This window comes from Alosa alosa, chromosome 21 (genome assembly GCF_017589495.1).
Source record: "Alosa alosa isolate M-15738 ecotype Scorff River chromosome 21, AALO_Geno_1.1, whole genome shotgun sequence".
NCBI classification, from domain to species: Eukaryota; Metazoa; Chordata; class Actinopteri; order Clupeiformes; family Clupeidae; genus Alosa; species Alosa alosa.
Window position 1 is genome coordinate 9,008,929 of NC_063209.1, and position 17,276 is coordinate 9,026,204.

Consider the following 17,276-nt stretch of genomic DNA (forward strand, 5'->3'; position numbering starts at 1 on the left):
TCCGCTTGCACAGTTGGTGCTATTGTGAAATAGTAGTGGACACCCGTCCTGACTCATCACCTCCACGCTGCTTCAGTCCCTGACAGTGTTGTCTATGAAATTCAATGACCTTGGCCTGCAGACACCACTGAAGGTGCAGTGAGTGCCCTTTTATCAAGAGAAGGGGTTTGATTCACAGGCCTGTCTGACAACAGTGTGTCACACAGACACAGCAAACACAATAGGCCAGCAGTTTGAGCTTGAGTTTGAACAACAGAGTAGAGTTTGACTTCACACAGGGAGCCGAGAGGTTCAAGCAAGCGCTAGATCACATCGTGGGGAACTGTGAGAGCCTGGCAGGGTAGCGAAAGGGTCTGCAGATTTTAGAGTTTCAGATGGGTTTTACTCGGACTCAATTTGTGGTGAGATTTAAGGTGCAAACCGCATGGAAATTAGAGTCTGCACTCAGCAAATGAGGGGATTTGTGGTAACCACAGAGAGTGTCACATTGACTACTGGAATAGATGAATGGCTTGCCCAACTGATGAATGGCCAATCCAATGGACAGTTTCTAGACTTTGATGAGCACAGCAACTCCAAAGCAATACCATACCATATTTTGGCAATGAGTCAATTAACTTTTCCTTCTGATTCAGGTGAGGAATTAGATCAACATGTGACTTACACTATGTGACTGTTCAGTCCTATAATAAGCAAGCCTTTATACTGAGTTCATTATCAGACAGTACATGCACAGTACTTACAACTACACACACTTGGGATCTTTCCAACAATCAAATTACTGGAAACCTACAGGGGAAGTGAAGCTAATAAATTGCATAATGCAATGTCTTGCCACAGAACACTTCTTATTTCAATGCACGATATTAATAAAAAATACATTTGTGCTCATAACATTGGCCTCTATGGGAAATTAGCATATGTATACTTATGGCCCCTGTATTTTAAGAAACAACATGTATTTATCTATGATACATTATTCATTTACAAAGAAAATGGGTGTCCTTATAGGTTGGATTTTTCCTCATTTTCTTTTTAAATTAAGGCAATAAGATCAATTTATTCCTCTTTTAAGTCAACTTTAGCATGTGTATGTACAGGGTATGTAAACTTGTAGGCTAGTGATAGAACTTGGCACAAACTAAACAGACTCAGTGGGCTGTAAAGGTCATACAAACAATTATTTTTTCCCTTTTAATATGCCTCAATTGTCTAGCTAGTTTAAAATGTGAATAACAACCTATAGATGTCAATAATCCTATGATCAGGTTTAAATAACTTGTTTGCATTGGCACCAGACACTTTAGAATGAACTATAGGCTACTAGAAATGACAATGCTCGCATGTATTAATTGGACTCAAATGCACTCTAATCTATTGTGTGTATGTTTAGCTTAGGTCTTAGTCTGAGTTGATGTAAGTAGGTTTATGGATGGCATTGTCATATGCCTCGGCCTGATGTGAATGAAATTAAGAAATACGCTTACTTAAAGGTTACAAAAAAATTATACCATCCTAAAACTCTGCAGCCTCAATAGCTGTTGCTGACACAACATAGCCTAATATGATTAGCGTCAGAGACCAAGTGTAAAAGGCAGTCGTTTACACGTCAAAGGAATTTACTATCACATAAGTAGAAGTCAAGTTCCCTCCATTCATATACAAACTCTGGCCATCCATGTCCAGGGCGTCGGCGAAACCTCTTTGTCCGCAACGATGCTTGGGGATGTGTGACCTGTTGTTGTGGTAAACTTAACGATCAGTAGACTCACACGTTTGATGATCTCTCAACAGTGTTAAGACCAAGGTAAAGGTTAGTATCGAAACAGAAAAGATTGGCGTGGCAAAATAATTTAAGGCTTACATTAGAAAATAGACAGAAAATAGACATTTCAATTGTAGCCTGTTCACATGTCGTAGACCTAAACCCTTGCATTGCCACAAACAAACATTAGGCCTACGATATCCCATGCATGTGAACATGTAGTCCAGGCAAAGTCAGGTCTGACCCAAAACTAATTGCAACAGAATTTATTTTCACATTTTTATATTTCAATTGGTGATTTAAACACCATAGTAAAAGTCCATGAAATCCAGTTGGTGGAAATATATTAAAATGAGGGTTGTTTATGCATTATCTTTCAGCAAATACTGACAAAATTTTCATTAGAATGTTGTAGAATAAGCATTCTAGAATATCTGACCCCATCTAACTTAACATGGGATTTTAGAATATTGCATTGTTGAGGAACATTCTTTTATTTTGAAAGAGTTAGTACATTTCTCATGCTTATTTCAGACTGGTTTGTTGCAAAATTGGTGTCTATTTTTACATGTTGGCCCTTTGAATCAATGGAAATGGTTGTTGACAGGGATTGACTGATAGACTGTCTGTCCAATCAGAGGGGCCTGTATGATGCCTCTTTACTTTGCACAATTTTGGCTAAAACAGTAGACAGCACAGGATGTTTATGTAAGTGAATGAAGATAAATTGTAAAGGCAAAGTTGAAGATGGGGTTGAATGGGGGTTTCTGGGCTATAGGGCCAGATAATAGCGGTATTAAACCGATGATGTATCATCTTCGGGGTCACCAAGTCCCCAAAAAAGTCTTCAAAAGTGACCTCACTGCTAATAGCTTATTTAGAGGGCATACAGGTAAAAGCCTGTCCAGCCATTTAACTACCAATGTAAACGGCAGGAGTTACTGAATGGTACAGTGACAGATGAAATGAAAATTGAGCTCTTTGGCTAGAAACTTTAGATGTGTTTGGTGTACATAGAAGAATGGCTAGACTGAAAAGAACCCCATGCCTAATGAGAATTATGGTGGAGGGGCTGTGCTATTGTGGGGCTGTTTTTCTTCCCAAAGGCCTTGAGAACCTAATTAAGGTGCATGGTGTCATGAACACCAAGAAAAACCTGAACATTTTCAATGGAAATCTGCCAATCTCTGCCAACTAAAAGTTGGTCATGATTGGATCATTCATCAGGTCAATGAACCAAAGCAAATGTCCAGATCAAAACAAATATTGTTTGCTGAACACAAAATCATGCTTCAGACATTGCCATCTCAGTCCCCTGATCTAAACTCCATAGGAAAACAGTGGGGTGAGTCTCCAAATAAATTTGCCTCCCTTCAAGGTTGGATTTTTCCTAATTTCTTTCATTGTGAAATTACAATAAATCTATTGCTATAATTTTAAACTATATTTTCTGATTCAGAGCTGAACAACTGAACAACAGCTGAACTACAGCTATAAAACTGACTAAAAGCTCAGGTTCATTAATCAATTCAGGTTGATGTTTACAAAGTTAAATTGTGTTGTATTTGTTTTATAAATCATGATATTGAATTATGCAGTGCAAGATTCCTCAAAGACAGTAGACAAATGCAGAAAGAAAGCCACAAAAGGCAGTGAATCTCTTTCTCTCTCTCTCTCTCTCTCTCTCTCTCTCTGTCTCTCTCTCACACACACACACACCACACATACAAACAAATAGATAACGATTTCACCTGGTGGGGTAAATGATCTATATACTATAGTATGATGTAGTTAGTTGTAAGATTCCATGTTGAATTTTGTTTCAATATGGGTCGCTATAATTTAACGGATTGAACTGTAAATTATGCTGACATATGTTTAAAAATCATGTTTCTTGTGCCCCTTTTTCAATTTGAGCCCCTGGCCCTCCAAAGGTCTCAGCACGGCCCTGATATAGAAAGCTAGGCAATGCCCATGATGATGACTGAGCTGTGTAATGGGTCTGTTGCCTATTAGACTACTTTAGGCTATCATGACTACTTCGTGACTACCTAAAACCGTCTTTATTCAGAAACTGTTTCATTGGTCATTGATTTATGTACTCAAAAATAGCCCTCTAGCCTTTTTTACGCAATGGGTTCCTTAAAATTCCACGCACACCAGTTGAGAACTACTAATCCTCTGGACCACACCTAGCAACATGCCCTACCGTAGCCTAGTGTTTTTCAACCACTGTGCCGGGCACACTAGTGTGCCGTGAGAGATCATCAGGTGTGCCGCAGAAAATTACCCAAATGTCACTCACTGGTCCAGAAAAGCAACTGTTGCATCAAAGAATTTATAACCACATGCTCTCATTAGTTGTATGATTGCACTATTTGTGGTATGCAGGCATTGTGCAATGGGGGCCCTATATCCAGTATTCACAGAATCACATATCCAGTTCATAACAACAATTAAATTAGATGTAGTCACCTACAAATGAAACAGAGGGCGCTTGTTTTATTGAGCAGGTCTTGCATAGAAGCCATAATAAGGCCATATCTGTGTATTATTTGAAATTTTAGGCTATGGTATGTTTATTTTTCCTTCACACAGGATGTTAGTGTGCCGTGGGACATTTTAAGTGTCAAAAGTGTGCCATGGCACAAAAAAGGTTAAAAAAAACACTGGCCTATACTACCAGAGAGGAGGACTAAGCACTATTTACATTATGACCTAATATGCTGCACATATCTGCTGGGCAATGTTTTAAATTCAATTTAAGGCCATGTAATTTTCAAAATCTTAATGATGACATGACTTGCTACAGACCCCTTTACTCCCTCCATGATTTTCCTGATGGCCCAATTATTTTTACAATGTGATTTTTTGAAGAGGAAGAATAAGTGCACTCTTTCGCTCCATATTTACTTTTGTGCATGTTAAAAGTGTGTGGTTATATTTTAGGTGCAAACTGTAGATCTCTTTAGGCCTACACACTGTTTCCCATTTTTGTATTAAAATATAATTAATGTATTGATGTATAATTATACACCGACTTGGAAATGGTTTCACTATAACTCCAGTCATTGGTTTCATCATATATGGCCATTCTTTGCATGGTAGGCTAACCGTTTTGGATGTTGTATGCATTCTCATTCATCAACGTTAAAGAAACGTGAATATGTGGAGGTCTGAATCCGAAAATGACATTATAAAAAATATTTAAAAATGCACACAAGGAAACATCATTTTATTCTGTCTTCCAACTCACATAGGGCTAGTTTACATTTGTAAAGACAAACTTATTGCCCTTAGGTGGAGCTATCGGGCCTTGGCCCAGACAGATTGAGGGGCGTAGCTTTCACGGATCTGAGCGCATATGACGTCAGAGTTACGACAACTTAAATGAAGGTGGGGTACCCTTAAGCTTCAACTGTTGAACAGCAAGAAGCTCGTGTCGGCGGTAAAGAAGAAATATTTTACGAGGCAGTATGGATCAACTCTGCAAACTTTTTGTCGGCGGTCTGAACGTGGAGACCAACAAAGATGGACTCCAGGCGCATTTTGAACAGTACGGAACTCTTACCGACTGCGTAGTGGTCATGAACGAACAATTACAGCGGTCTCGTTGCTTCGGGTTTGTAACATACTCCTCCGCCGAGGAGGCAGATGCAGCAATGGCCGCTAGGCCACATGTTGTTGATGGCCGAAACGTGGAGTTGAAGAGAGCTGTTGCACGGGACGATGCAGGTAAACCCGAAGCGCTTGCGAAAGTGAAGAAAGTCTTTGTTGGTGGGCTGAAGGAGGACATCGAGGACGAAGACCTCAATGAATATTTTGGTAAATTTGGTGTTGTTGAGAAGGTCGAGATCATTACCGACAAAGACACCGGTAAGAAACGAGGCTTCGGCTTTGTTCACTTTGATGATAACGACTCCGCCGATAAAGCGGTTGTCCTGAAGTTTCATACCATCAAGGGACACAAAGTTGAAGTTAAAAAGGCCCTCACAAGACATGAGATGCAAGCTGCGAGCAGGGGAGGAAGGGGAGGAAGAGGAATGCCAAGAGGTATGGGAAGAAATCAAAATGGCTACGGCGGTGGCCGAGGTGGTTACGAAAGCTACGGCGGAGGTTATGGCTACGGAAGCAGTGATGGCGGCTATGGCGGAGGCTATGCAAGTGGAGGATACGCTGGAGGTTACGGCGCGGCCTATGGCGGTGGCTACGCAGATCAAAGCGGAGGCTACGGTGGCGGAAATGGCTACAGTGACTTTGGCAGTGGTTATACCCAACAGCCCTCAGGCTACGGGCCCATGAAGGGAGCAGGCGGCTACGCAGCTCGGGGCAGCGCTACCTATCCCAGAGGAGGTGGAGGGGGCTATGCTGCCAGAGGCGCATATGGTGCCCCGTACTAAGGGCAGTGAATGAGACTGAGAACTTTGTCCCAGAATACCCTCAATATCACGACATTGGACAGATTGGTTCAATCCTCTGGCCTCTGCTTAACAACACGGGGCGGACACTGTGAAACCTTTCCTAAAAGACCTCAAATCTAAACAGGTAGGAAGACTACTTCCCAGAAACCTGGCTTGTTCGACCAGCTTTTGTTGTAGAACATGTTCAAAATCAAGTGATCACTTTTGTTTCAAGTTAAGGTCGTGTAGGTAGAACTTAGTTTGCCTGTTTTATTTTATAATGCGTTTTTTTTTGTTTTGTGCAAGGCTTGTTTTAATTGTTCACCAGCATTCATTTAATTTCTTTTCTCTTTTTAGAGTTTGTGTCATGGGCTACAAGTAATATTTAATTTACCCCTGCTCAGTAATGTATCACAGAGGATAAAAGAATGCGCTTGTGTTAAGCAGTTTTGGATTTTGGACGCACACGTGGATGTATGTGCACTATCGTTACAAAGCTGAACGCAGTGTGGCATTTACGGTAGTCTGCAGCTGTATTTGCGGAATTCCACAGAACTTATTTATCTGCACTCTCTGGTATTTTGGCTACTTAGTATATCGTTTCTAGCATACATATGTACCTTGTATATTATGTCTTCACATCAAAGAAAATTGTTGAACAATGGTATGCAAATGTATGTTTTCTTTTTTAAATAAAAAGTTTATGATCGTATACTTAGTTTACTCTCTTAATACTGTTATGCATTCAACTAAAATAACTTGTATTAAATTTCAGTCTATTTAGCTTTAGGTGCCTCTATGAGCTATTCTACACATACAGTACTACTTATCCTAGTGGGAGACGTCTGCCGGTACTGTACGGGGGCGCGTGACCATAAAGCCGGCCGATGAAGTTGGTGACCAGTAGCTCGGGATGTTTTCCTTGTTGGGCACAAACGGGGTTCCTATTACATTTGATTCCCATATTTAGGTTTTCTTTCAGTAATCCCAGTACTTCGAAATAGCTGTAGCAGTTTGTTTGTACAGGGACCCTGTTCAATACCTGGGGTCCATTATAGGACTGAAATTTCACATTAGGATATCACCCTGCAACATAGGTATGTAATCAACCTGTCTTCACTAAGTGTTGGTCAACTTTAACTCTTAACTAGTATACTTAGAAGTGTAAATGCAGCTGTTCGTTTTTATTTTCCTAGTTTGGACTGACACCAGCTGGTTTACCTAACATGTGGCCAGCGTGTCTGAATATAAAAAAGATATCTGGTATGTGAAGGGTGGCATTTGGTGGCCTGTGGAAAGGTCTGAACTGAAACAGTCACTCCTTAGATCATACATGACACCTTTTGCAAGGATTCATGTAATGTTTGGTGTTAAATTCTAATTTTTGTTTGTTCTCTTTTATCTACAGGGAGTTGGTGATGCCTGACTCAGACCACATCAACTGTGGCTGTGGAGTTTGGCGATCCATCGGCATGGTTGGGAGATTTTAAAGCCCCATGGGTCAGTAATGAGACAATGGCCATTCGGTGTTGTGTTGTCAGTCCTCCATCTGAATTGGTGGTCCAAGGTGCGGAGAACATTATAGATTGGCTCAGTTCATACTGAGTAGTGGTACACTACACACAGCAACAAGCACAGTTACTTGGGTAAAAATGCAGAAGTTACTATGGATAAATAAGAGGCCTAAATAGAAACCTAGTCTTTGTCTCACTTATTGCTACGATCATGGTAGAATGACCTGTCTAACCTCTCTTTATTTTATCCTAAGGTCAAAGCCACCTGTATGAGCATCAGTGACGCAGCAATGAAAAAGGCATTATTTGGTTGTTTCAAAACTTTATGTATGCAGGCAAATAAATAATTTTACATTAAACCAAATCTCTGTGTTCATATGAGGCCTGTTTCAGCTAGGATAAAGCTGTTTCCTGGAATAAATCCACCAATCCGAACTTGCTCTGGCATTTTAAAATTAATTTGAATATGTCCAGTTCTCGATAAATGTGTGGATAATTCTGTACATTTCATATTTTGGTAGTGTTTTATGGTAAAAGATTAGGTTATAATGTTTACAGTTGCAGCTAATGTTACCCATACACTTTCACAAGATTAGGGAAACCTTCTTGAAAGCTTGGAGTCTTAACTAATGCACCTCCCCATTCAAGCTTTACTCATAAGACTGACAAGATTTGGGAAAGATTCTTTAAGGATTGAAAAGTCTTCTGGTGTAAGGATGGCTGAAGCTGGGTTCACATTGTATGCGCAAGTGGCAGCACTGTGCTATGAATCCCATTATTTTCAATGGCTTGTGCGCGCAAGAACTGGTCTGCCGCCAGGCCGAGCGCAGCAGAAGCGGCATTTTGGACTCCTAGGTCTTTTGCGCCAAGCCTGGTGGTAACCGTAACAAAAATCTTTGGGACGTTACCTCAACCAAGAGCAACCTAGCTAGCGGCAAGTGAATCGCAACCAGCATCCCTTTAAGCTGTAACAGACTGCTGTTGGCCCTAGTTTAAAAGGTGGGCAAAGCTTAAAGTCTAACTAAAGCTCATTTAATGAGGCAAAATCTTCATAGCCATCATAGCCTAAGCACATGCACATGAGATTTGTTTCTCATAGTGTGACTGTTTTTATTTTACTCGTTCTTTGATTTTACTGCTTGTGGCCTTTTCTCTAGGTCTTGACCAGGGATGTAGTGGAGGCTAAACGCAGTTTATCCACCTCTGAAAATTCAGAAATAGAGTTTATCCCCGTCCCAAAAGAGTTTATTCACCAATTGCAACTTTTAACATTCAAAAATCACACTACTATCCACATTCACCCTATATGTACACTCAACACTTTAGGAACCATTTAATACTGGTATTGTTATAAACAGGACATTAACCTCCACCATCATCAAACTTCTGAATGCCTTTTTAAAAAATCTGATGCCGCATGGTGCAGTCCACGTCACCGAGATCACAAAATTCATAGGTTACCCACCTCTTATTTTAGCACTACATCCCTGGTCTTGATCATGTACACACTTAAAACACTCAAAGGCCCAATGTGATTATTGTCAAAGATCAGCACACTCTTCCTGTTATGCATAACATTATTGACCCTAAAGGCCTTTTATATTATGTAGGTCTATAGATCTGCCCACTGCACCATTCAATGATCCACCCCTTTGCCCAATTCTATGGGTTACTTGCCAGGCAAACTGGACTCAACTGGCTAAGTGTAACAATATTTTTTGTGACATTTGACACCTGGAGTGCACTGGCTCCCAAATTAAGTTAATGAAGCATAATGGTGGTGGTGGTGGGGGGGGCTGCAACTGAAAGGCATCAGGCTTAACACTTGCTAGTTTGGAGGATCTGTAATAGATGTTTTCTACAGTTTTTGAATAAGACTGCCTGATAGCATTGTGGTCAAGAAAAGAAAATAATTGCATGTCCTTGAGGCTTCACGCAGCCTAAAGCCAACATTTTCCCAAACATATTACATAAGCAATAGGAAACTAATGTGTAGTGTTTGACAGTTTGGTGTGCTTTAAAAACAGGGAAATGTTCTGTTTATTTTCCCGATCGTGATAGTGATTTTGTGAATTTGCTCGATAGACATACGTAAAAGGAAGGGGCGGGGGTTTGATTCCCATTCAACCAATCATAACAAGCGGCGCATGTCTTGACGTAACGACAGAGGCGCCTCGGATTGTTTAAACCGTACGTTACCGGTGATAGTTCAGTCGAGCCTTTCGGAGAATTGTGGAAAAATGTCCGCTCAACTATGTAAGTTGTTCGTCGGTGGACTGAATGTCCAGACCACAGATGCAAGTTTGCGACAGCATTTTGAGCAGTATGGAACGATCACCGATTGCGTAGTGGTTCAGAATCAGTCGTTACAGCGGTCTCGTTGTTTCGGCTTTGTAACATACTCAACCACGGAGGAGGCAGATGCAGCTATGGCCGCTCGGCCACATGTTGTAGACGGCAACAACGTGGATGTGAAAAGAGCGGTCGCTCGGGAGGACGCTGGTAGGCCAGAAGCATTGGCAAAGGTGAAGAAAATATTCGTTGGTGGACTTAAAGATGATATCGAGGAGGAACATCTGAATGAATATTTTTCACAGTACGGCACAGTTGAGAAAGCCGAAGTCATCACCGATAAAGAGACCGGCAAGAAGCGTGGTTTCGGCTTTGTCTATTTTGAAGATAACGATTCCGCCGACAAAGTAGTTGTTCTTAAGTTTCATACGGTTAATGGACACAAGGTAGAGGTGAAGAAAGCTCTTACTAAAGAAGAGATGCAAGCAGCAGGCCGTCGTGGTGGTGGAAGGGGCAGAGGAGGCCGAGGAATGAGTCGGCCTCAAAATGGCTACGGTGGCGGAAGAGGAGGTTATTACGGAGGCTATGGCAATGATGGCGGCTATGGAAGCGGATACGGCGGCGGCTATGGAACCCAAGGCGGCTATGGCGGTGGATACGATCAGATGGGGGGCGGCTATGGCAATGGGAACGGTTACAGTGACTTTGGAGAGGACTATGCTCAACAGCCCTCCGGTTATGGTCCAATGAAGAGCGGTAATTATGCCGCTGGTAGGGGTGGGGGGCCATATGCGCGCGGAGGAGGTGGATACGGAAGGGGGGTACGCTGGTTATTGAATCATGCACCATTGAGGGATGCACATATTTTGGGACTTCAGAACACAAATTATTGCAAAGGTTGGAGGAATTCTCCCTCAATCTAAACCACAGGCCGATACCCCTTCCTAATGTTCAGTTTCTGGACTGCTATGCCGTTTACTATGGACATTAGCTATGGACTTTAAACTTTTTTTTTTTTCAGCACGATAATTATTCCATTTTTAATGATTGTAGTGAATGGTTTTAGTTTAAGTGGACGAAGCTCGGAACGATGACCTGTCTGTTTGCTCTGTTTTATTATCTACAAGTCATGAAGCTCAGGGGAATTAGCTAACTTTATGTAAAAAGCAGCTCGTTCTCTGTTCGAGTATCCTATTGTTTTATTGTGTGATGTATAATTGTGATGTCAGGCTCTGTGGGTTTAGTTTTTTATACATGTTTATTTTGATTGATCCAGTTTTATTCTATAAGTCCTGTGCTGTTCTGTTGACTCAGTTTTGTGAAATGTTGCTTAACCTTGAATTTCGGTTAACTCACAACCCTGTCAAATTGTATTAAACTTTTTCATGATTTGACAAATTGCTTGTTTTATGTGTAGACCTTATTTTGGTAATTATTGGGGTATCCTTTTGGAGATAAGTGCACTCAAGTTTACGTTTCATCTGAATTTGCAGCATATGCACGAGATGCATTTACATTTAGTGACCACAAGTAAATCTAATTGATGGTCGTATTTTCGTATGTCGTTTAGAAGTCTGTGTTCATAGTACTACACCACGGTTACAGCTGTGGTAGAAATTATGCTGTACTTCCACCGTGCAAATCACAAATTCCTGCTTTTATCCTGAAATTCACATTAGTCGATCTTTGAATATCGAGCGCGAGTTTGCGCTCAATTTGTTACGCAGTCTATTCCTGGAACTGCGAGGACTCCCGATTCCAGGTTTTTTGTTCGAATAAGCAAATATTTGGTTGATCTGTTCTATTTAATCATCATGGAATCATTCATGTGCTACATGCACGTTTGAATAATTTAAAATCTTTGTATGTGCTAATGAATGAACTAGAAAGCTTTGGCTAATTCCAATCCCAACATCCCTGTCGCTGTAGCACCTCCCCCTCCGCCATTTTTTAATTTCCCTCGGATAAAGTCCGCCATTTTGAGTGCTGCAACTGCTGGTAGCTAGTCTTACTTTTTGTCGCAGTTTAAACTGGTTTCATTAAACGCACCCATGGAAAATCAACTTTGCAAATTGTTCGTCGGTGGACTGAATGTTCAGACCACCAACGAGGGTCTCCGCAAACATTTCGAGCAGTACGGCGAGCTGACGGATTGTGTTGTGGTGCAGAACCAAGCGTTGAAACGATCTCGCTGCTTCGGCTTTGTGACCTACTCAACACCGGAGGAGGCGGATGCTGCCATGGCAGCTAGGCCACACGTTCTGGACGGTAACAACGTTGAATTGAAAAGGGCCGTGGCACGAGAAGATGCGGGCAGGCCAGAGGCCCTTGCTAAAGTCAAGAAAATTTTTGTCGGGGGTCTCAAAGATGATATTGAAGACGAACATCTCCTTGAATGCTTCTCCCAGTTCGGCGCCATCGAGAAAGCAGAGGTGATTACTGACAAAGATACAGGTAAAAAGCGTGGGTTTGGATTCGTCTACTTCGAAGATAACGATTCTGCTGATAAAGCTGTTGTGTTGAAGTTTCACACTATCAACGGCCATAAAGTAGAAGTGAAGAAAGCCCTAACCAAACAAGAGATTCAAGCTGCTGGTAGCCGCGGCGGTCGAGGTAGAGGCGGGCGTGGAATGGGAAGATCCCAAAACGGCTACGGCGGTGGAAGAGGTGGTGGCTACGGGAATTACGGAGGTGGCTACGGAGGCAACGATGGCGGCTACGGAGGTGGCTATGGAGGTGGATACGGTGGCGGTTACGGGGGTGGCTATGGAGACCAAATGGGAGGCTATGGCGGAGGCAACGGCTACAATGACTTTGGAAGTGGCTATGGCCAGCAGTCGTCTGGCTATGGTCCAATGAAAGGTAATTACTCGGGCAGAAGCAGCGCTCCTTACTCCCGAGGCGGTGGTGGTTACGGCAGGGGGGGTTATGGAGGCTCATATTAGGAATCCTGGTCAGTCGTACAACAGAGCAGCTCCATCCCCTAGCCAAAATCTAAATGGCCGCTTAAATATCCCATCCATTAAGTAGCTCCCAGCCGTATTTTCGGCAGGGACATGACTGGATCACTGAACCCCATTTTCTGGTACAGTCAACAAACCTCAGCTATCACAGGCTGGTTTAATCAGGTCAGGTGTTTCTTACCAGAGCCCAACCATACATCGTCTCATAGTGAAACATCAAATCTTTAAGAGACACGGCCATTACTCCTCAGTCGCTAATAAACTAGGCCTGGTTTACCAACGCGTAATAGGACTACTACTTTGGATTCTTTTTCATTTTCCTTGGTGGGGGACCTACAATGTTGCAGTTTGCTTTATAATGTCGTTTATAGTAATTCAGTTAAGATATTTCCTGTTGCTTGTTGGTGAAGGCCTGTTATTTTTCCTTTTTAAGATATGTACTGTAAGTTCTATTTTATTTTAAAATATGTATTTAAGTTGACGTGTTGATCTTCAGACCCCCATGTATGATTAGAAATGGCCAAGTAGTTAATTACAGTGAACTTGATTTAGTCCTTAGTTCTGCATCAAATCAGGTTGTTGGCATCTAGATCTTATTCGGAGTTCGTACACCTCTTGGACATTTCTATTCAAGTATTCGATAGCATTGATGGCCACCGTTGTGTTCTGGTCACAATGTGATAAAAGTACCTAAACGCAGCATTATAAGGACTAGGTCACGTTACTTTTAAATACTCTAGGTTCACTGCCGTTGTTACTGACAGAATATGTTGAATATCCGTTGTAGTGATTGAGCTGTGACTCCTATTAGTGTGATTGTAAAGCAATTTAAGTAGTTTTAACGTTATTCTAGATATATGGACATTTTTTTTCTTAGTTGTTGCGGTGATCGTGTTCTTTAAGACAGAGGAAGTATCTGAAAATTTTCCAGGTGTTCTATTTCACAGACTTTATTTTAAAAGGATCTCACAAATCTCAGAAGAAGCTGACTTTATGCATCTGTTTCATTGTATTACTGATACACAGATTAAACCTATTAAAACATGTTTATTTCAGATACCAGCTAACTGTATGTATTTCCATTAATAAATATTCTTTACTCTGTAGACATTATGAACAATAAGATGAACCTTACTGAATACTTTGGCTCAAAACAGGATTTAATGCAGCTTTACAGATTAAATGCCCATAAGGTCAGAAAAAAATAGTGTGCCAGAGCGCTCACTTATGTGATTTAAGAGTCATACATTATTGCTGAATATGGGTGACCGCCTTGTAATTAAATATGAATTATGCTGTCAAAGAACCTTGTAGACTAGTAAAGTTATACACCTACTGTTCAGTCATCCCTCTCGGAAGCAGTCACGGAGCATCCACAACTCTACCATCCATTGAAAAGATTATGCTGTCTTTCCTTTTAAATACATCTTCAGTACTTTTAGTGGTCAAATAGGCTGGCCGTATACCTTAGCTGTCCTCTACGACATGGGAATCTCCAGAGGTACTGCAGAGCTGTAGAAATCCAGCTGAAAATCCATAGGATATTCACCTCAGGTTTGTAGCATTGCTTTATACACCAGACTTTACATTTAACATTGTGTGTCTGTAACTGGGCACAGATCCATTTGGAACGGACAACCCCCCTACCTAGTGTTGGATGGGCTGTTTGCAGTTAATGCAGTAATGTGTGCATGCAACTTTGCTTTTTACTGTTGCTATTACAGTCAGATGGCACTTTCACATCTTAAGTTACAGGTGGACATTTTTGTTCCTCTGTGTAAGTTTGACTTGGAAGTTGGACTGCCGTCTTTGCTTGAGTGAATGTCTGTAAAGTCTCCCCCCCACCTCCCTTATAGCGATGTGGTGACTGGCCTTCAGTTCTCTTGTTTTTAATTATGCCTATTTAGACAACTTTCAGTTTAAGGTCTAACCGGCTCGAGATGCTTAGAGATCCAGTGTACATGATGCTTTAGATCCAGATTTTAATGCCTTCAAAATGCAAGGGGAACTGCATTTTATGAGCAAGGTTTGTGGATTCAGTTATTTTCTCACTCTTAACCACCCCACCCTGCTTTTCCCCTCATCTACACAGTGATTTGATTTGTTTCTCTTTCTTCAGTTATTCTTTTGCTTTGTCTTAAATCCATTCGTGGTTCTAAGAAGGAACTCTTCTCATTTTTAATATGCAAACATCCCAGTGAGACCCTGAAAAGCCAATGTGAATTCATACCTAGTAGTAGTAGTCTTGTATTTGGAGTATGTTGTTTTTCTTAGTGGACACTTGGTAGTGCGGTGCTGGACGAGGCTCATCATGCATCTGCTCTCCCCTCGACTTACAAAATCGATGTATATACCCATCTAACCTCCAGGTCTAGATATCACTACATCTCCCAATTGCATTGTGCCTGAAAAGAAGAGTTTTCTGTATGTAGCCTTTTATATTATTTTCTTGATTCATTTTTTTTATTTTTTTTTTTTTTTTTGCTTGGAAGTTTAGTGAAACTGACTGGAAATGTTTGAGTTTTCCAGTTGGTTTGAGAGCAACGTATTTGTTTGGGTGACATTTAAGCACACCATTGTTTCTCTCTTCTCTCCTCTTCAGAGTGGCCTAAACAGCCGGACTTTAACAAGTTCTTGCTTTTAAGTCCTGTGGGATGAGATCAGCCTGCAGAAACCTGGAACCGGCCTGGCTCTCAAAAACTGACGAGGGAGCAGAACTAGCAGAACAGAGCTGCAGAACCTCAATGCACAGGTAGGTAAATGATCTGCATGTAATGCATCTTATTTCTAAATAAAGATAACTTGTATGTAGCTTCCTTTGACTGCCAGTTGTCTGAACAAGACTCTTTAATTCTTCCTATAGGCAAAATTACAATCAGTTGCGTTAGCTTGTCAGTCAACGGACCTCCTGCAGTTAATGCCACAGCAGACTAACTGTGTGTGAAAAACGGGAATAAAACAGAAGTAAAAATGGGATGTGATTTTCTTACATGCTCAGCCACTGTCTGATTGTGATTCTATTCCTGCCCTCCCTTCTCTCCAACACGATCTCCATAGGGCTCTTCCCTTGAACTGAGATGAGCTGGTGGGAACTGAACCCAGGTGTGCGCGCTGATGTGGCTTGGTAACCCGTCTCTCGCCACTGCCTGGGTCCTGACTACACTACACCTGTGTGAAACATGTGGTCGGATGTCTTTCCTTTTCCCGAGTGGCATGAGTGAAAGATACATTAAATAGTTTGAAAGTGATGATCAATTTGTATGGATGATTATTATAAACCTGTGATTTAATGTCTTTCTGTACTGTTAGAAGCTGTGTTAATTGTGATCTAGACATTAATCAGCCACCAGGTAGAGTGAGTTCAGTGCAGTGGGTTGTATATCCAATGAACTATTTCATATCTTGGATTGAATATTGTTATGAGCTATCTATAGTGCAACATGAGTTACAGACAAATGGTTACTGAAGAGAATGTGAGTCTTTTTATTAATACTCAGATATCCACATTGCAAATGCAAATTGCATATGGTGAAATATATGTTTAAATCACAAAAATGGGTAATACAGTCTTTGACTTATTCCACATGTACAGTTGAACTTTGTCATCTTGTTCTTCAAAACATTGTTTAAACATTCACAGTCACAGGTTGAAAATACATATAAACCTTTGGATCTTGTAACTAGCAGAGCCACCTTTAGCACCAAAAGCACATAAAATGTGGTTGCTGTTGAGATCTGTGCAGTCTTTCCAAGAAATTGAAGGCTAAAAACTACCATAAATGTAGTCATATTTAAGGTTATTTGGTGTTCTTTATTGGCTTATATTTAGCAGGATATTTTAATGTTCTGCAGTAGAATTCATTACTTTTGTACCCCAGATGGCACAGCTGGTTGAGGCATCAGGACAATACCCTACTGAAACAACACAAAGAGTCTGTACTCAAACCAATGGAAATGCTGTGCTATAACATGGATTTTTCATTTTCCAGAATGGAAAAGTAAAACTGTATGGCATTAGTGTAAGCAAACTATTTTTTTGTTACACTACCATATTGCATGTGAATGTTCTTTTTTAAATGAATGTGATTTTTTTGGTTAGTAGAAATTAGGACTTGACATTTAATTTCCCCCGTCAGTTAATTCCCAGTCCATTTTGTTATATGTTCCACTGTAAGCTAGCTGCAGGGAGAACACTTAACACTTGCAAGAGGCATTGATCATTTAGCCGACATGATTAGCCTACTGTTTTATCAGTACAAGCACTGCCCAGTGTTTTTCCACTGCTAGGACAAAACTATTGAACAATGAGTAAATAAAGGTCAATTACTTTATCCCGCTTTGA

General features: G+C 41.0%; 1 protein-coding gene across 1 annotated transcript; it reads left to right on the plus strand.

Annotated features, from left to right (window-relative positions):
- The first annotated feature begins 5,148 nt into the window (after positions 1 to 5,148).
- LOC125286834 lies at positions 5,149 to 13,996 on the plus strand. Its single transcript, XM_048232144.1, has 3 exons — positions 5,149 to 6,163; positions 9,849 to 10,888; positions 11,978 to 13,996. Exons 1-3 carry the CDS (start codon positions 5,242 to 5,244, stop codon positions 12,914 to 12,916), a joined length of 2,901 nt encoding a protein of 966 aa, XP_048088101.1. The 5' UTR covers positions 5,149 to 5,241; the 3' UTR covers positions 12,917 to 13,996.
- Positions 13,997 to 17,276: the final 3,280 nt, after the last annotated feature.